This window comes from Sitodiplosis mosellana, unplaced genomic scaffold, assembly GCF_009176505.1.
Source record: "Sitodiplosis mosellana isolate CC-2019 unplaced genomic scaffold, AAFC_SMos_1.0 Smas_scaffold_1, whole genome shotgun sequence".
Taxonomy (NCBI): Eukaryota; Metazoa; Arthropoda; class Insecta; order Diptera; family Cecidomyiidae; genus Sitodiplosis; species Sitodiplosis mosellana.
Window position 1 is genome coordinate 3,366,852 of NW_022595244.1, and position 26,793 is coordinate 3,393,644.

The following is a 26,793-nucleotide window of genomic DNA, read 5'->3' on the forward strand; positions in this document are numbered from 1 at the left end:
CTCAAATGCGAGACAAATTGAAAATTTACCAATACATCAACCGAGAAGTTCGTTTCTCCTCGAGAATCAAAGCAAAAAGCAAGAAAAATTGAATTCTGCGTGCGATAAGATCTGGTATTCGTATTTTAAGGCGCGCACCGGGTTATGGATAGTGGTTAGCAGTGTGTGTCGGTGTTGGTGTCGATGCGAACGACATTTATCTCACTTTTGGTAGTGTTTTTGTTTTATTGATACCGTAAATCGCGTAGCATGTACCGCAATTTAATTAAATCAACAGCAAAAACACAACGAACGAAAGACCTATTTTCATTTTGTCGGATGAACCGAACAGAAAACGGTGCACAACCGAAATTGAAAATCCAACGATGCACAGCACAATTGAGGGAAAGAATGAAAGAAAGCAAACGCAAATATTTTATTAGCGTGAACGGTTTTCTTTTTTCGCGCTCTCTCTCTCTCTCAATTTCTTGCTGCTTCGAATGCGTCCAAAATATACGTAATACTTGTTGCTGAGCATATTTACATAGACTTAATTAAATTTCGCGAAAGAAAAGTCGACGACGATACCTCCCAATTTTCGCTCCGTATATAAACTGCAAGAATTTTCCAATTTCAAACGGCGCTTGCAAAGCATCGTTCTGTCGCTCTAATCGATGAAAAATTCAATTGTTTTGAATCGATTCCATTTCGAGTGTGTTTGTCGGCAATTCTGGAATTGACACCATTTAGATGGATCTATCGAATCGATTCGGTCTCGGTGGGCCTGTGCATGTGTTGATTTTGTGTTAATTTCAACGTTTTCTTTTTGCATTGTTTTGTTTGAGCTAGCGAACGAGTGTTCGTTTTCGTTGAACAGTTACATTTCTTTTTTTTTCAATTGGGTTTTGTTATGTAGCCGCTACTCGGATTTTTCGATTGGACAGAGAATGAATTTAATTAATTACAGGCAGAATCGAATGCAAGCACTTTGCGAAGTTTTTTTTCTTCTTCTTCTTCATTCTATAAACGGATTTCGAAATTGGATCAGTAGTCTGATTATTTTTATTTGTTGTTGCTGTTCATCAATTTACACAATTGTTTGTTTTGTAGAACACATTTCGTTTAAATCCGACTAATTGTGATTAATGCCGAAGAAAAAGACGAATTTAGCGAATTTCCCAAATACAATCGTATTTCTTTGGAAGCGTCAAAAATCTCGACTCGGAAAAATTTCGATAATTGTTCGTTGGCTTCAGCATGTGAGAAACTATGCAATCAAGCCTCGACGAACGATGCCAAAGCTATTTGATGCATTGCATGCAAGAATTTAGACGTTTCGTGCTCATGTGCGTTTATTCTAGAGAAGGAAAAAAATCTCTTTGGAAATTCAGTTTTCATTCATTTTATTGCCGTTTTCATTTTTTGTTTCATCACTTCTGCATTTTCGCTACACCATTTTTTCCACCGTTCGTCTTTCAATCGCCAGCACAAACTCGACTTTGACTCGCCTAACCCTCGTGAAATTCTCTATTTCATGTATGGGAAAACGCCTAAATGACAGTCGAATAGTGAAAAAAAAGAATGCGACGCAAGTTGGTTGCTCTGGTTGCTCACAGTTAAAGTGAAATGGCCTCGATTACTTTAGCACCTTGTAGACGAAGTAAAAATTAATTACATTGTTTTCTCTGTTGTGTATGAATTTGCGTTGCAATTAGCTGGGTCGAGCATCAAGAACATCGCGTCTTCAATGTAGTTAACACAGAAGAAAAAAAATGATGTGTTATAAATTAATTTATGGATTATTCTGGTTACAAGCTTCTGTGTACGCGGTATTCGCTCAACTTGTATAAATGTGTGTGAAATATTTCAGAAATGAAAAATGTTCTGAAACATTCTCGACTCCAAAATGAAGACATGCCTCGATGACTGACTCCATCAGCATATAGAAAGTATTACAAATAAATCCATTCCACTTTTGAAACTCAGCGAACAAAGCGTCTGAACGAACAGAAAAATCAATGAAGAAATTATTGGAGCTGCACAGCAAACGATCAAGTTCATGACACGGTGTGTCAATGTTACGCAGCGGCTAAAAGTAGGTGACATCATAAACGCGTCGTGCACATAGGTATATATGTACAAAGTTGTGCAGCATGAATCAATTGGCGCTCGTTGCGGACCAAAGCCATCACGAGCCAAACAACATTGTGCCATGTGCCACATTCAATAATAATAAATATTATTCTAATTATATTACATCAAATTGTGATTGGGAATAAAAACGATGCGGATAATTCAGTGTGGTATTTTGTGTCGTTCAGCCGCAAACAAGCAGACAAATCAACTAACCAACAAACAAACAGAAAAACTTGTATGACCAACTCGTGCGACCATTGGCACACAAAAGTCAAAATTGTATGCTTAGGCAATGGGCATGCAAAAGCGTTGATTCGAGAAACGAGATGCAAAAAAAAACATCAATATACCAAACAAGCTTCAGGCTTTGTGGATTATTGTTTCGAAAGCCAATCGAAGACGGGGAAAAAATTGTTTAATGAAAATAATACCTTCTTGAAACGAAATCTAACGTATTACACAAAGCATCGGATCGATGCAGACGCTTAAACGAGAAAATGTTTATTCGTTCTTTTCCATGCAGTTTGCTTTTACGGCTATATGCGTAAAGCTTTGCGAGATGGCAAAGAAAATAACACGACACGACACGAAATGAAATGGCATGAAGGAAACCAGACTGAAATTCCGTTAAATGCAATGTGGTTTGACAGTAAATTGGTTTTTGCATTGTTGTTGTTGTTGTTTTATTCTTCTGCTTCTTCGCGAAGCTTTCTCGTGTTGCATTCGCTTTAGATTTTGTTTGTAGGCTGTGCGCGCTGTGTGTAATTCATGAGTGAAATGCGGTCGATCGATGAATAGAATGCGGAATTATTGGTGGTATTGAAATGCGCCAAGTTCAAAATATGGGTCAATTTATGCAGAAGTTCACTTTTTTGGGGCCACATCGAGTAGTATATGCCAAAAATTATAGGCTGCCACTTTTCGACAGAAATGATTGGCGATGCAAAACATCGGTTACATTGTTACAGGCGCAAACAGTTGCAGCCGCTGCAGCAGTCAATATGAGTTGATTGGGCCACAAAAGCTGCTGTTATTGCATACCTAGTCATTTTCGGATTCTTCTATATTTCGCTTTGGTTGCATGTGTGCAAAAGAATGGAACAGAAAATCGGCGGTCCATTAAATTGATTGAGTTCAGACAGAGTTCAGTTCAAACGCGGTTGCATTGCGTGCATTTTTTTGCCTTCTACGAGTGGAACTCATGAATGAAACAAACCGAACAGAAAAAAAATTAGAATGTTGTACTCATGAGCGGTATTGATGTCATCTTATTTGATTATTAAAGTTCATGGTGTTCATTAACTTGTTATTTTTTTATCGTCTCTGGCACACGGAAACGGAGTGTGTGTGTGTGTGTGTTCGTTTTTTTTCTCATATTTAATGGGAAATAAACAGTGAACAAGAGTTCATGGCGCAGCGGTTTTTCGGATACACTTATCTTCTTCCATTTTTTTTATACATCTATGTGTGGTTGATGCCGTTTCAAACGGAGTATCAAAACAATGCCAATGCAAAACGTACGAATAAAAAAAAACCGAAGAGATAATGATTACACCAATGAGGCAAGAGAGTAAATTATATATGTGTTTGTATGCGATTTTCCATGCATATACCGCTAGTGAACGCACACACACACAACATATATACAGAACTAACGGTAGTGGTTTGATTGTGCTTAAATGCATCGAGCGCACGCCGCACATGAATTCGTCTTATATGGGTCTTCTTTATATTTGCGGTTAACGATAACAACGGCAATAACATAACAAATCAAATGGCTTATGCTTCAGTTGCAGTTTTTCGTTAGCTGTAAAAGAGACAAGAAGGTGAGAGAGAAAAAAAAACAAACGCACACACACACATATGGGACACGTAAAGATACGAATCGGTATCGCAGGCTAAATAGGTGCCGTGCAAACATATAGTCGCTCTCGAATAAATAGCACAAAAAATAAGACATTTGCATCGAATGGAAATTTCATATCTTTCGTCTAAATTATATCTTCTTCCCAGACCGTTTTTGTTCGAGTGCTTGCACCCATTTGCGTACGAGCGATTCGAATGGAAAGCAAATTGGTCGGGAGCGAAAGAGATTAGATATTGAAACCAGATAAGCCATATACCAGTCGGTATACAATACGTTGTGGTGATAATGTCAACCGGTGTCTGTACCGTAATCAATACACATAGATTTTTGTCCAAACAGAAGCTCGAGCGACGGTAGTTGGGTAAACATGGGATGATGTTGCCAACTCAATCGAACAATGCCCTCGGCGGTATCAATAAATTAAAATATGCAAGCGCATCCGATCACCGATCCGATCCACTCGAACCAATAAATAAACCGTACCAGAGACCACTTCTATTCGTCGTTCTAAATATAGAACTGGAATTTATTCATGTTGATTTGTTGTATAATAATGGATGCTAACCACAGCTAGAAAAAATAGTTATTAGTCGTCATTTATTTTGCTGCTACAATAAAGGAAAACCAGTTTATTCGTTGCACGAATCCCTTCGCCAAGATGGCATGCATTGCAATGACAACGATGAAAAAAAAACGTCGAGTGACGGACGCGATTTTTCTTACACATATTCCAATTCATTACACAATTCAGCAGAAGTGGAGGCGCGTGTGAGTATTCAATCAACAATGATGAGGACAAGTTCAAGGTTGTCGCTTCGATGCGTGCTAATGCGCGACAATCCAATGCCATTTTCCTCCAAACAACTCTCTGCTCCTGCAACAAATATAGATTTGGCATTTCATTTTTGGAGCGTTCGCTCACATTTTTTTTCGTTCATTTATTCGATTCGTATACTGTATGTGATTTTATCGCATTCTATTTTCATAAAAGTACAGCGTCAACGACAATGTACTCCCAAAGGAGATTGAATTCGAAACATAAAGTTGTTGAATGTTGAATGCCACAAGAAAGTTGGCGATGTGCCGTAGAAAAGTTGTAAGTAAGTGCGCGCGCTTAAGCAAGTGAGCAAGTGAGTGAGCTCGAGCAAAAAAGAGAAAGAGGAATTCTCCAAAGAAAATGTTGCCGTGATGTAATACAAGTGTGCCATTGTCAAATGGATATACAAGTACGTATTCATTTGAGCTCCTTTTAAAGGAAACACTTTCTGATGAAAAAGTAATTTGTGCCTGCGGCATTGCTTTAATTAAATTAAGAGATCCGTGCTGTTTAGAAGAACGTGACATTTTCAACCAAACACACTCAAACTCACACTGGTTCAGTGGTGTTTCGTTAAATTCGCTGGATTCAATCAATCCAAACCGATAAAAACACGCAACACAAATTTATGGAGCTTCACATTGAAATGAAGGGAAAACATTTATCATTTCAACCGAAGAGTTTGATGAGCGGAGGATACCAATGACATTGATTGTGGCATAGCCTCAATTGATGCTCAACAGACGCTCATTAGAGTGTGCTCAATACAAAGTAGAAAAAAAGGAAATGGATTGGTGACCGTCGTGTGCCAATGGGCAATTATAAAATCCGGCCTGAAAATGCGGTTGCTATTAATGAACAACATCAATCGCAATCAATATTTCTAAGCAAATGTGCTAAGAATGTGCAAAAGACATTTGAATTCTCGACTGGAGGCGGAAATTTTCACAAGAAAAATGCTGACATCTTCAATTGAGCACGGTGAATACAAAGTGAAACACACCTATATGTGATCACATATGATTATCCAAAAAACTTGTTACATTTTCAGCTGCTCACGATAATTGTGGCAATTTACCATGAAATCATCTATCATAGAACATGATAGTTGAGCATTTTAATTGGCAGGAAAATGATGCAAAACGGTTTCGAAAAAGAACGGAATCGGTTTCGGAATTGTTGTAAAATAATAGTTCGGTGGAAACGAATAACAACGGCATTTTATGTTAATTGTGTCAAAAGGACTGGCGAATTATCATCATCATTCACGTTCTTGACGCTGACCCATGTCAAGGTTAAATGCAACAATGAATGGCTCTCTGGTTTGGCATGTGTTTGTGTGCTTGTATGTTTCCAATTTCCGAGTATAAACAACATCAATTTACAACTTTTCCGTTTGGTCCATTCATTTGGGCGCTCCCCGAAACAATCAGGAAAATAACGGTGTTTCTTCCCATTATTTGTTTCTGTGTGCCTGTGCAATCTTATTGTTTTTTTTCTGCCTATCTTCTTTTCTTTTTGAATTATGGGAATAACGTTGAGTTTGAGAACGCGAGAGAAGAGAGCGTGCGCGCTTCTTTGTTCTGTCTCTTCAGTACACGAAATGGCCCAACAAAACTGCATTCGCTTGTCAGAACGTTTCGTGTGTTCTATTCTGTTGTTTTTTTGTTTACAGTTTACCTACCAGTCATAAATCAGTCTATGATATCGTACAAGTAATTTCTGCAATGTTGGAAATTAGCGTCTTTTCCTATTTGGTTCGTTTGTACTCTCATGTTCATATATTGATCGTAAATGGGCCGGAATAAAGAGAAAAGAAAAAAGATTGAAAAAAAACCGTTTTCGCAAAAAAAAACAAAGAGCTGCGGCAAAGTTGGCAGCGCTGAAAAGGAAAGAGAACCCAGCAAACAAAAAGCATCACATATGCGAAGAAAACAAATGTTTCTATTGATCGAAGAAATGCAAATAAAAAATTATTTTCCAATAAAATTTATAAGCCGTCTTTTTTGAAAGTGACAAGTCGTTTGTGCTTTTTTTCGTGTTTTTATTTTTTTGCTGCTTCGGCCATAACATAAAATTTTATGTTCTTGTTTTCATGCGGTCCGTTTTTTCTTTCACCATTTTAGTCGGAACGGGCTATGAAACTATTACCGTAAATGAGCCAGAGATCATTTTCCTAGCAACAGCAACAGCAGCATTGTGGTAAGCAAAGAAGTTGCGAATCATCTGAAAAGTCATATACGTGTGTGAGTGTGTGAGTGTGAGAGCTAGAAGCTGACGCAAAGCATCACCATATGTGTAGACGGTTAGTTCAATCGATGGGTTAGTTGCCTTACGAAGGTCATGTAACTTATATGAGATTTATTGGATGCGAAGTCTGAACGAAAAGCGTCGATAAATTTGAAATTGATACCATATGTATTGTAATTTTAACCTTAAAGTCTTCGACACAGTATTTATCTACAGCGTTACGCTCCCCCATCGTCGCCCTCCGCCAATTCAAATCGGTGTTGCGAGTGAGATTTCGGAATGTAATGCGTGCGTTGTAAACCTTTTTGACTTTGCTTCAATTTATTCGAACAACACACTATTCACAATCAATTCCATCAAAATCCCTGTATCCACATCGACAAGTCATTTGGATGCCAATATATCAGTTTGATGGGAAAATCGCATGAATTACGACTCAATCCAGAAAGTGCTTGTAAAATGTTTGAAACAGTTTCTTGGTGGCTTAACTTTTTTTCGGGGAAGAGAAAAGAAAAGTTTATAATAGCTTTTCTCTTCTAGTTCCATCTGTATGAACTAACGCAATAATAAAACATACACTTTTTCCACTCAACAATATCATATCGTCAAGCGACCACCGCCACTGCTCAAACTGTTTTTGATGTTCTTGATGCTTGGTTTGTCGTGGAAAAGCAGCGGGTACTTGCACAAGGCAGATTGCAGATGAATTTTCCATCTTTGCACATTTTGCAGCAACAGATACAAAAACTGTACCCATAACACCCAGCAATAATCATAAATTTCATTCTATTTCACTTCGTTTATAAATCGACCATTTCTCGGGATCATTCGCCGCAATATAGTCTCTCACACAAACACAAATGCGCGCGCGCGTAGAGCAAAACATGGGAGAGAACTTTTCTATTGCATTCGTTGGGATGAAAGCCGGGCGAGAGCGCCCGAAGATGCCATCGAATAAATGGCTAAAAACTAATAGCAATGTCAATGGTTATCTTTGCATCTATAACTCATGATTTTTCCCTCGCACAAAAAGAAAGGAAGATTAATGTATTGGAAAAAGAGGGGAAAAAACGCGCGCGACGAGTGAATAAAACGAAAGCGACTGTGAGTTTTTTTTGTTTAGTTTTGAGGTGGTCATACATACACACACGAAAGAATGAATTCAAATCGCAAAAGAGTTGCAAAAGAGAGGAATACACAAAAACGTACCAGCGGAGAAATGCAATGGAATAAGCACATTGTGCCCGATTTTGTGTGTGCTGTTCGGTTGGAAATTGTCGTACGCCGTTGTGAATCAGGAACACTGAATTCCAATGAAAAAGAAAACACACTGAATGTGTTAGCAATTCGAGTCCGGAATGGTGGCGATAAGCTGCTTTTGTCATTCACCCGCAGTTGTAACCAGTTATTTATTTGCGAGGTTTTTTTTCACATTTGACTCTTGCATCACGCTTCCCTTTTACCCAGTCTGTCTTTTTTTTCAATTTCATTCCACTGGATAACACACACCACACACACTTTGCTGCACAGCCGATGGATGAATATACACATTTTCATTTTTATTTATTTGCGCTTTTTTCGCCTGCAATGGAAAACAATGAACAATGTCAGATGTGATGTGAGCCACATCTCCGAATAACTTTTAAGTGATAGATTTATAGTCAACGAATCACTAATAAAATATTAATTTTACTTTTTGTTCCCTTATATGCTCGCGCTATCCATCTTTCCACAGAGCATCCGCAGAAGAAACGGAAACGAAAAAAAAAACCATCGAAACACTAGGCACGTAGAACAAGAAAATTCTTATTTGCCTCTTTTGGATGCATACAACAAACGGAAAATTTATGCGACACACCATAAGAAACGAACAAACAACCAAACGTACGAATGAACGAAAGATGAAGACATTTCCAACATAGAAACATAAAAATGGTCTGCTTGCAATGGCAACAGCAATACCTAATTCTATTTATTTTAGTTCATGTGTTTTTTTTTTTCAACGGCAGCAACCAATGCATTTTAACATGATGGAAATTCACTAGAATTTTTCTTTCTATCTCCGTTTCTTTCTTTGTCCTTGTCCATACTTTTTGTGGACAAAAACACTTTTATTCGCTCTCAAAGTAACGAGTGAGAGAGAGGGAGAGAGAGAGAGAGAGAGAAGATGATGAAAAATTTGTTATTTGCCACCACAGTAGTGGATGTGACACTGGATGCGATCACTGACTCACGAACCGAGAACAATTTATTCTGGGAAAACCTCAATTGAATACAGAACAATTTCCAAACGAAACTCTTTATCGTCTAATAAAAGAATTCGTACCCATAAATAACCGTTGAATGGTGCATAAGTTTGAAAAACGGACACATTTTGACACTAAATTACGTAAATCGAACTGTGAAAAATTTGTTGTGTATGTGTTCTTCTCCATTCCAATGTGGGCAAAATAACAGCGGTCTGTGACTGTCTTTGTGCATTCAATTCGCTGGTTGTAAATCAAATGGCCAAGCATTTTGGATAGAGAGCACAGCACAATGGGCGATACCGATGTAAATTGCCCGTGATGCTTATCAAAATTCACAAAACCAATAATGAGGCTAATCTGAATGGAAATGGCAATGGCAATGAAAAGAACACTTCAAACTTTTACAGATAGAGAGAAAGAGAGACAGGGACTTTCGAACAATGCATCCAATTTGCATGTGTTACACATTCACAGGGCGAATGCATAGCATGAGCGCGCAACCATTGAAACGGCGTACATGAAGAGCGCGATGGCCAATAATTCATTATTGAGTGTCTGTCGGACGACGTTTGGGCACACTTATCTGGCATATTTGCACGATATAGATATAGGGAAAGAAAAAAAAGAATCGAGCTACATACATGATTCGTTCCAATCGGCGTCTTGGCCTCTTTTCCACCATTTTTCTTCTTCGTTTTTTTTCCATCATTTGCAATTTCAAGTGCAAACCTCGGATTTGCATCGGAATTATCTGCAATTTTGCCTCATTATACACTCACTCACTCTTGGTTGGTTTTTTTTTTATTTGTTGCTGAGTTTTGTCTGCGTTTTGTTCTCAACTGACCGCATGTCTTCCAATTGCATTGGTGTCTATAATGCGGGTACAAAAAATCGTTCACAATTTTGTGCTGTGTGAGTTGTCTGCGTCTCTTTTTTTGCACGTCTTATGTCTTCTGTGCTCGTTTTCATATCCAGATAGATTCATTCTGACCACTTTTTATGAGCCACTTAGATGGTGAGAATGATGTGCGCGCACAATGACCGAAAGAAAAGTCAGCTTTTAGACTCATCTGCCATGAAAAACAAAATAGGATAACGAAGTAAAACTATAAATAGCCCTGTCGACGAATACCTCGAACTAATTTGAACGCGAATGTCATTCAGTGTGCGCTGCCGGCCGCGAGTTAGAAATCGATTGACGTGCAGCAAAGAGGATGGTGAAACAGGGTATGAAAGCGAAACAAGAATATTGGAATAATTATGAAAAGTGAAAGAAAGAGAGACCAACAACTTAATATATATAAACATTGTGCATGGAATTCGCAAGTGGTTCGTTGCTGCGTGCGGATTCTCAATTAAGTCCCCATTCTCAATTGATTCCAAAACCGACGCTTATAATTATTTTATTACATTCAATTAAAATTACACCATCTTTCTGCCATTACCAACACAAACACACTAACACACCACCGATTACTCGGCGACCATCCAAGCAAGCGTTTTCATCGTAGTCTTTAACTATTACAAATCGGCCAGTTGTTCGCAGTTTTCAACAAAAGTGTCGAGAGTTTATTCTCTTTGGTCACACGACTGACTCACTCTTTCTCGCCCCGTTGATTGCATCGACCCATTGCCGCACACCAAATTGCAGTTCACACTATTTTTTGGTGCACAATCAATTTGCAACAAGTAATTGAGGCAGTACCACCTTTGCTGTAAAGCAAAATATCTTCGGATGTACTTCAATGGAATGTTTCTCCCTGCGAGATACCTTCACATGGAAAAATTCAAACTGATTTTTATTCTCCTTTTTTATTCCCCGGTGCTAATTCATTTCGTACGTTATTGGCTGCTTTGAAATTTCCGCCGCCGCCGCTGTGTGTTATACATTCGGCGAGATTGAGCTACTGTTAGATGCATCATCCGCGAACGACGTACAGAAATTTTAATTACACCACATTTTTAATGACTTCAGCTAATAACATTCATTGCAATTGGTCTCAAACTTAGTTAACCATACACCGAGTCACATTTTTCCACTGATTCACATTTCTTTGTGCTCGTGCATTCTTTTCTCTCCATCATTCGTCCCTGCCTTTAATAGCAGAAAAGTTCTTTTATCTGGCGGCAACGGAATAAATGGCAAAGTGTTTCATTTTGATGGTGATGACACTTATTAGTTTCAACAAAATGTTTCGTATAAATATTTGAATTTCATGAAGCATTTGGATGGAAATGTTTTCTGTGCAAGAGACACAAGTTCCCATTACAACCGAAATCATTCATTATTATTATACCCGTCGGAGCAATGAGTTTAATGTGGCAACAGGGAGAGACAGAGTGTGTGTGCATTTATTGTTGTGCTGAGACTTGAAACGAGCGAGTTGATGACACCAAATGGACATAATATGACGAGTGCAACGAACAAAATTGCATTTCGATGGTATCCCTGACAAGCGACGTCTCGCACAATAACAGCAGCAAAAAAATGCTGGCAATACAAAACAGAATACAAATTGAGAATCTATCACAAAATACAGTCAACAGCAAAAATGTTTCGGTTTAATTTGTGACAGAGAAACGCTGGAATGCAATTTCATTTCACATTTCACGAGACACAGAGAAAGAAGTCAGCATCAGAACAAATGCAATATCAAATGGAAATGATGAATTATGGCAACTTTTGCTCGCTGCAACGCAAAATGCGACCAAGAAACCAGTCATAATTACATTTTACGTGTCGTATTCTTTCTCAGCTTGTCACATAGATAAAATTGCATCATTCCAAATGGCAAACGAAATAAATGTCTTGGCAGTAGTGTGTTGTGCACGGGTGCACCGCGCGCGAATGAGATGGGGTACCGCGAGAACTGAGGATGCGAGATATGAATAGGCGAATACAAACAGCAAGATATGAGGAGGCCAAAGTGAATGACAGCAAATATGTACATGAGGAAGACATATGGCACAAAGACTATTGAAATCGATTTCGCAGAATTATTTTATCAAATAAAAATCCAACTTAGATGTAAGGAACTTGTCATGTCTGATCACAACTATTTTAAAATAATTTGTCAAACTCATAAAGGGTATAAAAGGGTGAGTGAAGAAACTAAAAGCCTCAATTCTCAAAGAACCTGCACGCAATAAACTTCTGAACAGAAGAAAAATTTGCGTTTCAATTTTGCGTGATGAAAATTTGCGTTTGTGTAATATTTCATCCGTAACTGGAGAGTCCAGCAGTTCAATCCGTTGCTAAAAAATTTTAAGCTCTAATTCAAAAAAGTCAATCAAATAAATCCAGGTCACATGGAAATTCCTTGAAAAACCTATCATGGAACTGAACCAGCCCTCTGACGACAGTTGGACAGCCCAAAACAATCCAAATATTCAAAATGAGGCATCAATCAATTGCGAAAGGAGCAATCCATGGATAGACACTCAAATGGGAGGCTCTCAATCTAAAAGATGCCATACTAAACGAAAATCCACATCAAAGTCACCTCGAGTCTGTAGAATACCACAAACTTACCGCCAATTGAAGTCGCTGAGAGCCCGTAAGGCAACACAAACCAACCAGTGTTCACCGCAAAATGCTTCAAAAGCCGAAGAAGAGTATAACAGTTCCTCCAATACTCATCCAAAGAACGATGGGGAAGAAATCCTCATTGGCAATAATGAGATCAGTGAAAATTCCCCGAAACCAAGAATGAAGAGGACACTCGCCTACCTCAACAACATCAAAGGGTTGTTGGGCCAACGAAGAAAATCAACGACTGTGATCGAGGGCAATATTGGTGCTGGCAAAACCACGTTGATAAGACACCTCAAGTACCTGGGAAATTTCAATATACGGACAATGCAAGAATCGCTCCAGCAATGGACGAACATACAAAGTTCAAATCTTTTGGATCTGGTCAATTCCGATCCCAAAAAATGGGCGAGCACATTTCAAATGTTTGCGATAATCACAATGGCAGAAAACCACATCCAAGAGTCTCCGGTCCCAGTAAAAATAATGGAACGATCCATATTTTCCACAAGATATTGCTTCGCTGAAGTCCATCGTCACCTGAAAAATATTGATGAAGTAAACTTCGAAATGCTTAACAAAATCTTCGAATTCGCCGTCCATCATACGCTTATTGACATCGACCTTATTATCTATATTCAAACGACTCCAGAAGTAACATACGAAAGGATTAAAAAAAAAGAAACCGAAAAGAGGACGAAGGGATGACACGCGACTATACAAAACTAATCCATCGTCTCTATGAAGAATGGCTCATCGAGGAAAAATTCACAATGCCAGCCCCGATGATCAAACTAAATGGGTATAAAAACCCGTTAGCGATCTTAGAAGAGCTAGAAGAATATACACATTATCAACACCATCAGAAGAATACAATACAAGTTAACGTGGCAAAACAAATTCGAGAGCTATACTTAAAAAAAGCTGCAAACTCCATCGCACAAACAAAAAAACCAACAAAGTCAATAATCAAAATGCCACCAATATCGACCAGTGCACTCGAAGCATACCTCAAAAATCAACCATCAACAAGCTCTCACTCACCTAACTAAAAAGGCTTCCAAAGTCATCTTTTTAAAAATCCATTAAAATTTTTCAATAGTACCCAAATATGGTATAAAAGGGCGAACCCAAAATCCCCAGTTCGGAACCAGCGTGACTTTCGAAATAAAACAAATATTTGTGTTTCAATTGTTTGGACAATTTCGGTTCCTCTCTGGACACCTATGTCCTAAACTCGCGCGTTCGCTTAGTCACTGATGGCGTCGTTTGCAAAGAAATGAGCAAGTGTCACATTTTACGTCCAAAAAATGATTAAATAATTTCCAGTGGTGTGATGATACTGCTTCGGTTGGAGACTTTACTGCTTTATTATCAGTCCACAGAAAAGTTAAATCGCGCACGTTTGCCATTGCCAACGCAACTACGTGACAAAACATCTGATGACAGTCATTTAAAATGTGAACTGGTGTGTGTGCGCCGGCGACCTCATGTAAACGTCACAAAAAAACTTGGAATTGAAGTTACAAATAATACGAAGTGTATCCGTTTGGCTGCATTTTCATCGTGGACCGTTTGTCATCACACGAAATTGTGTAGTAAGTCTTCATGACACGCTGCGTGAACATCAAGTTTAATATTCGTTTATCTGAAAAGTTTAATTACATTCCGCAGATATTTTATAGTTCATATCATGAAATTTGTTGCTGTAACTTGTTTTTTTTAAAGCTATTTTATGGCCATTTTAGCATTGCACTCGACATCAAACTCTTGCAAAGAATGCACTCTTTTTATGGGTGTGCACAAAACGTACGAATGTGCGAGCGAAATAAGATTTATGCTTTGCATCATTCGTATTTTTCATCATTAGCCCGACGAATTAATTTTATTTGTGTCGTTTCTCTCTCTCTCCCTCTTGGCATCGTGCGCTCGCCTTAGACTTTTCCACGCAAAGTCGGCAATCTCATTTAGGCCGGACAAGGTGAAAATCAAAAATCATTCTGAGCATAACGTACGCCAGCTACATAAATCAAAGTGCAAGCAAATATAAAAGCCATAAAGCAAATCTCTGCCATCCATCATTCTCATGTTGGAGTGCTGTTGCCTGTTAGTGGTGCAGCTGAACAGATGAAGGCGTCGTTTGTTTTTGCTCAATTTCATTTCCTTTGCGGAAACATCGTGAGTGGCAAGAATGTTCCGCCGCACAATGCAGAAAGCAACGTAATGGCCATGAAAATGCAGTAAATGTGTATTGAATCGGTTGGTTGGAGCGTGCGGCAAAAGAAGTTCTTTGGTTCGTCTAAACCAGGACTTTGCTAATTGATTTCACCGATGTTAATTGCAAGCATCAAAAGTTCACGACGCTCGACGGCATTCAGTTACAACACACAATCGCATATCGAATTACGTCGGCTCGCTACGTTAACGTTAGCGCATAATTTACAGCGTTCTAATGCTTGGAACACAATCTGAATTAAATCATGAGATAATTATGAGCTATTATTTCAAGTGCTATTATGGTTATGTGCAAGACCTGGGCCAATTCACAAATGGGAAGAAAAGAATTTTTATGTACACTTTTGCATTGAATGGATGAAGAATCTACGATACTTTACACTTTACCGATCAAGTACATTTCGACAGATGCGTCACACATAAAACTTTTTACCATAAAATCGGAATTCTTTCTAGAAACATCTTGAGCCAAATGGGAAAGAGAGAGAGAGAAAAAAAAACGTTTGTTTCAACGCCAACGGCAGTAGACGCCAAAATTTCATTGAACTTCACTTTGGAAAAAATGAAAAGTAGAATAGATTGGGTGGAAAAGATCGACAATCATTTTGGAACCAATCTCATTTTCTGTGACCAGAGAAAATAAAGTCGTTTGTTTGCCGAAGAAAAATCACTCTGTTTTTCTCTCCATTATACTATTCGTGGTTTGATTGCCAATTATTGATTTGTTTCGAATTGAAAACGAATCGTTCTGGCCACGTCTTCCACTTGCTTCATTTGTAAATCGATTAGTCGACCGTCCTTGAGCGAAATAAATTGATTTGTGGGCATACATTGGGTAGGATTACACAAGACCAAAATGAAACCCAATGCTGCGGCTTCTGCTATCTGTCTGTTTTACTTCTTTTGTTACCTTGAACCTGACGCCGACGACAGGCCATAATGTTCTGTAGCATTCTGTCTTATTGTTGCGTTGTATTGTTTATTTTTCGCTGTCTTGATTCTTTCCATTGTAATTTGGTATGTTTCTCAATTTTATCCACGTAATTTGGTTATTTCTTTTTCTCGATAAATTCTCAAATCAAAGCTCTAATTGAATCGCTATGATCGTCTGAAATACCAACAATTTTTTTTCTCTGCTTGGAAATCGGAAGAATGAAAAAAAACTACATGAATAAACAAAGTCAATTACTCAAAAGAACAAATTGATTGAATCACTTATACTCTGAACCACCTGGAGCCGCTGCGCTGAAAATGTGCGTTGGCATGAAAATCGACCCAACTTTCCAACCTACGTGAACCTGATGACCGCATGATGAATAATGAAAGAATATTAAAATAAATTGGCCCATTAAGTACATACTTTACCATTGTTATGTTTACGCGGTTTTGCTTTAATTTCGGTTTTCGCTGCGCCAATCTACGCCGTTGAAACAATTAAAATGAAATTGGTGATGTGATTTGGCATAGGCATTTACCGTTCGTGTAGATTTACCGCTCGAAATTTCCTTTAGTACTCGTAAGATGCATCGATTCGTATTCCGGGAAAGATTTTTCAACTATCAATCCTCTTATTATCTCGTTTCAGATTAAATTGACAATTAAAGTCAGATAAAGTGCAGAAAAAAGTAATAATTCATACAAGAAACCTTGAGAAAAAAAAATCTAAAAAAAGACATGAAGATGAAGTCGCTACAGTCACTACAAGTGTATACAGTCCTATTTGTGTTCACAAGCATAGTCATATCAACGGCCAGCGGACGAGTGGCATTCGAAAAATTAACCGATTTCGATTTCTCCGGCCAAACGTACTACAGTGTAAAGAATCTATCGTTGTACGAGTGCCAGGGTTGGTGTCGTGAAGAACAAGATTGCCAGGCAGCCGCTTTCAGCTTCGTATTGAATCCATTGACACCGGCACAAGAAACACTTTGCCAATTGCAAAATGATTCGAGCGCCCACAATCCAAGCGCTGTGCCACAACGCTCTGCAAGCATGTACTACATGGTCAAATTACAGGTAAGGCAGTCCAGGGATTCTCTTTCCATTTAGAGTTTTTTTTTGTATTTTCTCTTTCAATTTCGGATTAAAACTTCATTATCAAAAAAATCATTTTTTTCGTCATATTTCATTGCAAAAATTTAAAAACGTCAATTTAAGAAGTGAAAAAAAGGTTTCTCGACTTAACATCAATCTTATTTGTTTTCGTTTCACAGTTGCGAAGTGACAATATTTGCATGCGACCATGGGCATTTGAGCGAGTGCCAAACAAAATAATTCGCGGTGCGGACAATGCATTGATTTACACCAGTACAAAGGAGGCTTGTTTGTCGGCCTGTTTGAATGAGGTTCGTTTGCATGTGGATTTCAATCTCGTGTGACATGCCCATTAATCGAATTTTCCTTCTTTTCCCACCTTGTATTCACTTTAGAAACGTTTCGTGTGCCGTTCAGCTGAGTATGATTACAATAACATGAAGTGTGTGCTTAGCGATTCAGATCGTCGAACAACTGGACAATTTGTGCAATTAGTCGATGCCCAAGGAACTGATTACTTCGAGAACTTGTGTTTGAAACCAACACAAGCCTGTAAGAATACTCGTGTCTTCCAAAATCCTCGAATTGGTGTTGCCGATGAGAAAATCGCCCAGTATGCCGGTTTGCATTACTACACGGATAAAGAGTTGCAAGTTACATCAGAGCCAGCCTGTCGCTTGGCTTGTGAAATTGAATCGGAATTCTTATGCCGTTCATACCTCTTCATGGGACAACCACAAGGCTCACAATACAATTGCCGTCTCTATCATTTGGATCACAGATCACTTCCAGATGGACCGTCGACTTACTTGAACGCAGAAAGACCGTTGATCGATCACGGCGAAGCAACTGGACAATACAGTGAAAATTTCTGCGAAAGTATGTTTTGCCTTTGAGATAAAACGATTTTCGTGAAGAAAAATCCTAAAACTTTTGTTTATTCTTCATTGCAGAAAATCCAACCGCAAGCCCATCCGAATTGCCCGTCAGTTTTGATACACCCGTCGAAGTCGATCCGAATTTAACCAATTTCACTCGATCTGATGCCAATTGCGATAAAACTGGAACTTGCTACGATGGTAAGATTACTAATACCTTTTTGAAAATGAGATAGATAATATCGAGAGCTCAACACTTCCGCGTTGCTGATGGGCAACAAAACAAACCATTTTATCTTTGCGAAATGTATACACTTGTTGAAATTGCTGTTTTTCTTGTTTTTGTTACAGTTGCCGTGCATTGCAAAGACACACGAATCGCCGTTCAAGTTCGTACCAATAAGCCGTTCAATGGCCGAATCTATGCATTGGGTCGGTCGGAAACGTGCAACATCGATGTGGTCAATTCTGATGCATTCCGTTTGGACTTAACAATGGGTGGCCAAGATTGTAATACACAATCTGTGGTAAGCAATAGGCACTTAGAACGCGTATGCACTGAACTTTTTTTTATTCGTATCTGCTTATAGAACATTGTTTGCTTGTTCTCCACTTGCTTTGTGTATCTATAGTGTTTGAAGAACACGCTTTAATTTTCTCCATTTTTTCTTCCTCCAGACTGGTGTCTATTCGAACACTGTTGTACTCCAACATCACAGCGTCGTTATGACAAAGGCTGATAAGATCTACAAAGTGAAGTGCACCTATGATATGAGCTCAAAAAATATTACCTTCGGAATGATGCCAATCCGGTATGGATCGAAACGAATTGAATGTTTTGCCTTGCGTCAAACCATATGATTAACATAATGTGTTTCTAATTTATTTGCAGCGATCCTGAAATGATTCACATCAATTCATCGCCAGAAGCACCACCACCAAGAATTCGCATTTTGGATACACGTAGCCGCGAAGTTGAAACCGTTCGTATCGGTGATCGTCTTACCTTCCGCATTGAAATTCCTGAAGATAGTGAGTTGTTGTTGTTTTCTTTGCTTTGAATCGATTTAATTCGATTTGGTTTTGTGGTTGAGAGAGAGAGAGAGAGAGCGAAACTAATTCTGCGTAAAAAATCAATTTTGCATCTAAACAGCACCATACGGTATCTTTGCTCGTTCATGCGTGGCCATGGCCAAGGATTCGAAGAGCACATTCCAAATTATCGACGATGAAGGTTGTCCAGTCGATCCAACCATTTTCCCAGGATTTTCTCCCGAAGCAAATGCATTGCAATCAGTCTATGAAGCGTTCCGTTTCACCGAAAGCTACGGTGTTATCTTCCAATGTAATGTGAAATACTGCTTGGGACCATGTGAACCGGCCGTTTGCGAATGGGGACGTGATTCGCTTGAATCGTGGGGAAGAAAGCGTCGTTCAGTTGCAAGGTAAGCATTTTATTGTTTTCTTTTTACTAATCAACTGGTTTGTGTCTTATCGAACAAGGAACAACTGTTGCAACGATCAGTTTTTCACAAAGATAATCATCTAAATCTCTTTCCACTTCTTCTTCCTTCGGCAGCAATGAAACGCAAGAAAATGACGAAGAAACAAATATTTCGCAAGAAATCTTAGTTTTGGACTTTGGAGATGAGAAGAGCGAGTTCTTGCGAAGTGGCGGTGAATCCGACTTCAACGGAGGTAAATGATCAAGTCAATTAAACACCTATCGATTTCCGAAATTCAACAAATTCATTTTCTCGTAATTTTTTTCTTTTCTATCAGACAAAACCGTTACAATAATCGAGCCATGCCCAACGAAGACGTCCGTATTTGCGTTAGCTGTCACATGTGCCTTGATGATTTTAGTATACCTTTCAACAATATTCTGCTATTTCATGAAGAAATGGATGCAACCACACAAACTGATGGCATAAACGTGCTGATATGCTTGTTAGCGTTACACCTAGACGAACTAACTGTTTAACACGTACACAATTCTGAGTATTAGGCTGGAATTATAACTTCCAATAGAACATATAGACATATTTAAAATTAATTAAAAAGAAGAAGAAAAACTATGAGCACATAATTGGAGTAGATTTTGCGATGAATGGCGCTAATTGCATTTTTTTTTAAACAAAATAAATTGGAATAAAATATGATTTTATATTTAGCTTATGGTCAAATGAAACCAACTCTAACAAACTGCAACTAAGTAGACGGATTGGTACCTATCGGTCTACTTTAGAAGAAAAGATACAACTCTGATATAATCATAGACTAGCATATTTTGTCTACTCTTTTTATTTAAAAGAAAAGTAATTAGATTAGTTTAACTCTGTAGATTTAAGGCGCTGCTAACGCAAAACATATAAGTATTTATTTTGAAAATCAGCATCCATTTATTTAAACGAAATAAGCAACATATGTGGCATTACACAGACTAACCGTATACAGCATCAAGACAAGAAAAACGGACACACCCAAGCATTTATTTAAATTTTTCTACTTTGGACGGCATTCATTTTCATCAACGTCGCACAATTCACTTTGTTTCAATGCTCATTTTTTTGATTGCTATAAATGATTGAAAAAGAAATTGTTTTAAATTTATGTTCATCATCAATCGTTTCACACACATGCATACAAAAAGGCACCTTATTTATTGATACTCTTATTCATTCCTTCTGACATTTCATTAAAAAAACTTTTCGGTCCAATAGAAAAATCGTCTTAAATCAACTAATTTTTGTTCTGCATAAACTCTCGTTTTGTCTTTGTTTTTTCGAGTGAAATTCTGAAATGCTTGGTATTCAATTTAATATTCTTATCCAATTCGCGCTTTGTCAACATAAACACTTATTTATTTATTTGAATATGGCGATCCTGAAACACTTTTCTTTAAAAAAAAAACATTTTAATGATTAAGTAAGCAACACATCAATGAGACATGAGACAACGTAGTGATGAAATCATTTTGTAAATATATGAAAGAATACGAAAATCTCACATTAATAAAAAAATGAAAGAAAAAAAAACAATGAAATTAATGATTTTATACGACAAAATGTTAAGTACTTTATTCATAATGATGAAGAATTTAATAAAATAATAATAGAGAAAAAAAGACTTGTGTTTTTCATTGCATATAAAAAAATCACTGTTTATTTCCAGACATATAAGAAAGGGACAATAATATTGTAGAATTATATGACAACCATAGAATGAAAGAACAACTTAGCTCTTTATCCATAACTGAGACGAAAAAAAACTTAGAGGAAAAACGAAGAACGAAGCAGATAAAGTTGCGTGCACAAGTGACACAACTCAGCATTGAGCGGAAAAGACGTTTTTTGCATTTTTCTCGTTATTGGAAAGAGATAGCGACTAAGTGTCTTCAGATTATTTGTAGTTCTTTTTATTTTCTACAATAATACCGAAGACTTCTAATCGTTAACTCTTTCCAGTAGCGAGAAAAATGCAAGGAACGTCTTTTCCTCTCAATGCTGAGTTGTGTCACTTTTGCCCGCAACTTTATTTGTCTCGTTTTTCCTCTAATTTTCTTTTCGTCTCAGTTATGGATAAAGAGCTCATAAGTTGTTCTTCTGTTCGATGGGTGTCATATTTATCACATGAATGTATTCATTCGCTTTTTTTTAAGCTGTCAAATTACTTTCATTTTTCCTTTTTTTATATTTTTAATTTTTTTCTTAATTTTTTTTCATTCTTCTACGCAAAAGTTATTGTTAAAAAACGAAATTCATACATTTGTTGGATTTCTCACATGGCCGCAAAATAGAATGGTGTTGGTGGTGCGTTCGACAATCATGAAAGCAAACGGCCGATTGACATAGTATTGCGAAGGAATCGATTGGAATGAAATTGATGCAGTAACTGCTGCAGCGACGGTTCCCTTTTCATTCACATCAATCACAGCCTTCTGTACGAATTGTGACACAAATGTTGCATGCTTTGATATCTTCGACAAATTCGCCCGTTTTTGATCAAACAAATCGAATAAGCCCATTCTCTGTAGAATGCTATTCAACTTATAGTCGGAGGAAATTGAGAATCGCGGTAGGTAAATTTCAAGATCTGCATCTTCTTCGGACTGATTAAGATAATCAATGATAGTGTGTAAGCCCAAAATTCGCAAATTATCGATCACTTTTACGAGTGGTACTTGTTTGTTGGGTAAGAAAACGACCATGCTGAATTTCTGATCAAATCCATAGGCAAGTTCAATGATTTCTGCTTCGAGCGATGGGACACGAATGTGAGAGCAGCCACCTTTACGGAACATCATTGGCACATTCGTTATAGTCACGCCATTTTCGTTGTAAAATGGTAAATCCCGTGTATCTTCCAATTTGAATGGATTCTAGAAGATCAAAATGATGTAATGTTAGCAAAAAAAATGTTCTAAAAAATGCTCAAACAATTTCAAAAAAAAAAAATCTCCAAAATTTCAAAATATTTTATTGAACTTGCAAGTCAATCACGATTAATTCAAGTTGTTTTTTGCAGAAAAATAAAAATTCTCGTTTTTTTTACTCTTAAACTTGACTCTCATTTCGTTTTAACCTGTTCATAAATTTTTCTAAACCAAATACACAATGACTCACTTTCCATCGTCCTTGAAAAAATATCGCCGAAACGAGCACCATATTCGCCCCGTTCAAGTCGTTCGGTTCAACGATTCGATCAATTTTGCCTTTGACTTTATCACTGACATACTTATTGATTTTGTTGACCGCTTCGAAACGTTCAATAAAATTAACTGGAAAATAATCAGCCTCGTATGTATGCTCCAATTTATCTTGAAAATCAATATCGACCGGTCGATTAATATCGCAAAATAGCACTTGATTGGATGTTAGTTCAACGGCCGTGTTGTTTTGTTCGAATGCATTTTGCAGATATTTATAGACACGACGGATTTTCGTTAAATCGGATGGCAAACGCAGCACGGTGGCTAACTGTTCATAAGTTTGACCTGACGATCCCTCTGCCAATAGCAACAGCAGTGACCAGATCGAAAGTGGCGATATAATTACATTACCACTTTTAGTCGCTTCAAGTCGGGACAGATGCTGTCGATGTAAAACCACAAATTAAAGAGAAAAACGCCATTACTGACCGTAATGAGAAACAATTATATTCCATATAAATACACATTACTTGAAAATATTCCAAAGAAAACGCTTCGGCTGATCGCGAAAATTGTACAACACTTTCACTGTTAATTGCATTATTTGTCAGCAAATCTAATGATCTATGACGTTGCAGTCCCTGCTGCAGGAATGTCGATGGAAATATTATCGATTCTCCGAATTGCTCATTTGCCAAACCAAAATGGATTGACTCACTAAAAATCCAGCACAAAATCGTAAAATATTTGAACGAATGATGAAGAGGAGGCATTTCACGTTTTATCTACCAAAATTAGACTGAAATAATGGGAATAACAACAGTCTGGACGGAAATAGAGGCTTCTGTAACAAAAACACACCGATAAATGTCGCACACACATTCAAATATTTGATGTGCTAAGTGGTGGAACTGGTTTGGCAAATTACAAATGTGTATGCGCGACTGAAACAAGTTTTATGGCTTTGATCTTATTTGCTAAAAACATCACCTGATACGAACACACACAGAGAGAGAGAGAGCAAACAAAAGAAAAACGCAAATTTCGAGCGTAATATGTGGGCATCACAGAATGTGTCAGCTGAAATATTCAACAACAGCATAATGTATGGCGTACTCCTTCGTAGAATTTGGTGAACGATGATGGTAAAGTACGGGGGTTTTTTCTCTCGAAATGTTGCATCAGTCGACTTTAGATGAGTACAATTGAATTTAGTGATTGTCATGGTATTTATCGGTTTTCTTTATTAAAAGTACTAAATGTGGACAAACGTAGCTATTGATTCTAAGTTTAAAACGTGCTAATTACATGATGAGGAAATACGGACAAGCCTATACAAGTGGATGCCGAACTTGACCGGCGAATAAAAGAGTGCTGGTGGTTTTTTCGGTGATCAAAAATCCAAATGGCCGATTGAAAACGAATTCGACCGGACTTTGTTTGAATGATACGGAACCAGATGAAACGGCCGCTGCAACAGTGCCAACCTCATTGACTTCAATAACAGCCTTGTGGAAAACACGCGACACATACGTTGCTTGCCTGGACATTTTCGAAAGATTCGCGGAAATCGGGTCAAATACATCTTTCATGCCCAAGTGCTCAAGAACGGTGCGAAGCTCCAAGTCCGAATCGATATTAAATCTTGAGGAGGAATGAAATAATGGAAAAAAGTCAAATTTAAACAAATTTTAAATAATAAAGTGTATAAACTCAATTTATTACCTTGGCAACGATAATTCAATTTCAGTCTCATCATAGTCATCAGTGTGGTCGTACTTATGGAGTTCAGCGCTAATCTTAGCGATATCGAAATTGCGCAAATTTTCAAACACATTTGTCAAAGTTGCGTTGCGACGAGGTAGAATTAAAAGCATACACAGGCGATCCTCTTTACCATAAGGGAGCTCAAGAACACTTGCATCTAAAGCATTGATTATTCCGAACGGCAATACGTTTCGTTGATACATCATAGGCACGTGAGCGACATAGTCACCATTTTCTCTATATATGAAAAAAAAGAAGCAAAATTCCGATTAGAAATAGCCATGAAGAATCGAAAAACTCAAAAGAAATAAATGAATAATTGACTTTATTCCATTCTTAAGAATGTTTAATTTGGAGAAAAAAAAAGTAGCTCGGAAATGGCGTACAACTCACCTATAAAAGGGTTGTTCTTTCGTTAGGCTCACATTGAATGGGAACTAAAAATGAAAGAGATTATATTAGTTTAATCTCTTTTTTTTGTCAACTTGAATGATTTCCTTGTCAACATACCGTCCATTGTCCTTTGAAGAAAATCGTCGATGTGAGCAACAGTTGAGCGTCAAATAAATCATCTGGTTTTACGACATCTTTAATTTTGCCCTGTGTTCTCCAGGTGATATGATCATTAATCACTTTGACCGCATTGGCAGGTGTTCGATAGTCAACCGGAAGATGATCGGCTTCATATTCGTTTTGCAAAATGCTCGCGTACGAATACTCAATTGGGCGATTTATATCGGAAAACAATGCTTGATTCACAGCCAATTCAACCGTTGTAGTATTAACCAGCAAAATACGCTGGAAAGTCTTATAAGCTGCTCGCAAATTGTTCAAATCATTTGGCGTTCGAAGCACACGCTGTATTTGATCGTATGTCTGACCAACGGCTCCTTCGGAAACTAACAGCATCAAACACCAGACGGAGAATGGTGAAATTACAAAATTTGCATCGTAATTTTGAATTGCATGTGCTATGGCCCGGTACATATCAAACGAGAATTGTTCTGCACCTTGTGAAATTGCACGAACATTTTGTGGCATGGCTGCGCCAACTCGGCTCAGAGATAACGCAGCTGGAGCCAATCGGCTTTGAATTTCGAATGGATTCGATCTGTATGGATAAGGTGGCAGTTGTGGTCTGATGAGAACATCTCTTCCATAGCTGCCATAAAATTGTGCACTTCCAAGTGCCAGCAGCGTCAAAGAACCGCAGAGTATACCTAAGTGAATGCCCTTCATTTTATTTTACCTCCTGCAAATGAATGAAGTAAACAATTTGGATAATTTTGTCAATGAAAAATATCTGAAAATTGATCGTCGAATTTGAACGTCCTGTTTATTCGACTTAAATATAGTAACTGGTCTGAATGAGTGTGTGTTTTCAAAAATTTCAATCTGATTTACTCATTTTTCGAGCTTTGACTGACGGATTGCATCACTTTCCCCCACGTGATGGGAACTATGCTTGGTTTTTCTTTCAACTATTGAAATCTGATGAATTTACACCTAATTGAATGATCTGAATGAGCGTTATTTTCTAAATAATAAGTGATGTCAATTTGTTTGAATCAATGCGGGTTTTTCATAGGTGACACAAACTAAAGCTAATTTATTGTAAATGACTAAATTTCAATTACTCGGCTTTGGAAATTGTTCGTAAAAATTTAGCCTATTTAGCTAATGTGTTTATTATTTGCGTCCGACTATTTCTCTCTCTCTTTCTCTCTCTTTGGCAATATTAAAAATGATGATAAGAGTACAGTTCATCAAAGTTCATGTTTACACACTGACACTAATTTCCCTTCATTTTGAATGGGCTTTTGACAAATTTATATGTTCGCTCTATTTCACATTGAATAGTGTGACAATTTCGTAATCCATCGAATCGGAAATTCTGCTTTCTAAACCATTTATCGTAATTTTTATTTCACCATTAAATTCACTTAATCGGAAAGAAGAATTTTTTGTTAAAGAAAAACATAAATTGAATAAACCGTTGGATCAAACAATATTTGAACTCTCAACAAAAGCATAAACTCACGGGATATTGGTAATATTTTGTTTCAGTCGACTTCAATCACACACACCTCACATTGATCTGACACGATCAGTGTCAAGAAACGAAATGAAAATGAAAGATCTCGGAAACTAAAAGCAAACAGCAAACAATATCATCAATATGTGTGAGCAACACAATTTCAATTGAAATATTTCATGCGTGATTGAATCGTCATCGATGTGAAAAATGAAGCAGAAAAAAAATGTAAATAACCCTGATACCAATAACACACACAACGTCTTGTCTTCTGAAACCCGACTGTCCGAACTGTTTCCAATGCACTGGGGAAAAACCCAAAAAATTTAAAATGTAGAATTGGTGACGGCTATCGTTTATACA

At 37.6% G+C, this 26,793-nt stretch overlaps 2 protein-coding genes across 3 annotated transcripts in view; one reads left to right on the top strand and one right to left on the bottom strand.

The window, feature by feature from the left end:
• The window catches only part of LOC129569321 (uncharacterized), a 57,878-nt gene extending 37,769 nt beyond the window's left edge, over positions 1-20,109 (top strand). Inside the window, exons 2-12 of one of the 2 annotated variants that reach the window (XM_055448057.1) lie at positions 6,926-7,001; positions 16,651-17,081; positions 17,279-17,410; positions 17,495-17,978; positions 18,053-18,178; positions 18,329-18,504; positions 18,656-18,789; positions 18,870-19,009; positions 19,131-19,422; positions 19,557-19,675; positions 19,760-20,109. In XM_055448057.1, the coding sequence (XP_055304032.1) occupies positions 16,740-17,081; positions 17,279-17,410; positions 17,495-17,978; positions 18,053-18,178; positions 18,329-18,504; positions 18,656-18,789; positions 18,870-19,009; positions 19,131-19,422; positions 19,557-19,675; positions 19,760-19,911 (2,097 nt within the window). In that variant the 5' untranslated portion in view covers positions 6,926-7,001; positions 16,651-16,739 and the 3' untranslated portion in view covers positions 19,912-20,109. The remainder of the gene's footprint in view (positions 1-6,925; positions 7,002-16,650; positions 17,082-17,278; positions 17,411-17,494; positions 17,979-18,052; positions 18,179-18,328; positions 18,505-18,655; positions 18,790-18,869; positions 19,010-19,130; positions 19,423-19,556; positions 19,676-19,759) is intronic. The other variant, XM_055448067.1, reaches the window with a different exon arrangement.
• A 1,513-nt stretch (positions 20,110-21,622) lies between these two features.
• LOC129577638 (uncharacterized) lies at positions 21,623-26,661 on the bottom strand. Its single transcript, XM_055465049.1, has 8 exons — positions 26,437-26,661; positions 24,906-25,647; positions 24,789-24,832; positions 24,354-24,632; positions 23,966-24,272; positions 23,159-23,413; positions 22,603-23,070; positions 21,623-22,358 (listed from the first exon to the last, which is right to left on the bottom strand). Exons 2-8 carry the CDS (start codon positions 25,632-25,634, stop codon positions 21,738-21,740), a joined length of 2,703 nt encoding a protein of 900 aa, XP_055321024.1. The 5' UTR covers positions 25,635-25,647; positions 26,437-26,661; the 3' UTR covers positions 21,623-21,737.
• Positions 26,662-26,793: the final 132 nt, after the last annotated feature.

Coding starts and splice junctions, on each gene's coding strand:
- LOC129577638 (XM_055465049.1), bottom strand. CDS start 25,634: ATGAAGGGCATTCACTTAGGTATACTCTGCGGTTCTTTGACGCTGCTG. Junction 23,414..23,965: donor GTCAAGTTCGGCATCCACTT/GTATAGGCTTGT, acceptor TAATTTTGGTAG/ATAAAACGTGAAATGCCTCC. Junction 23,071..23,158: donor TTTCTTTGGAATATTTTCAA/GTAATGTGTATT, acceptor TTACATCGACAG/CATCTGTCCCGACTTGAAGC.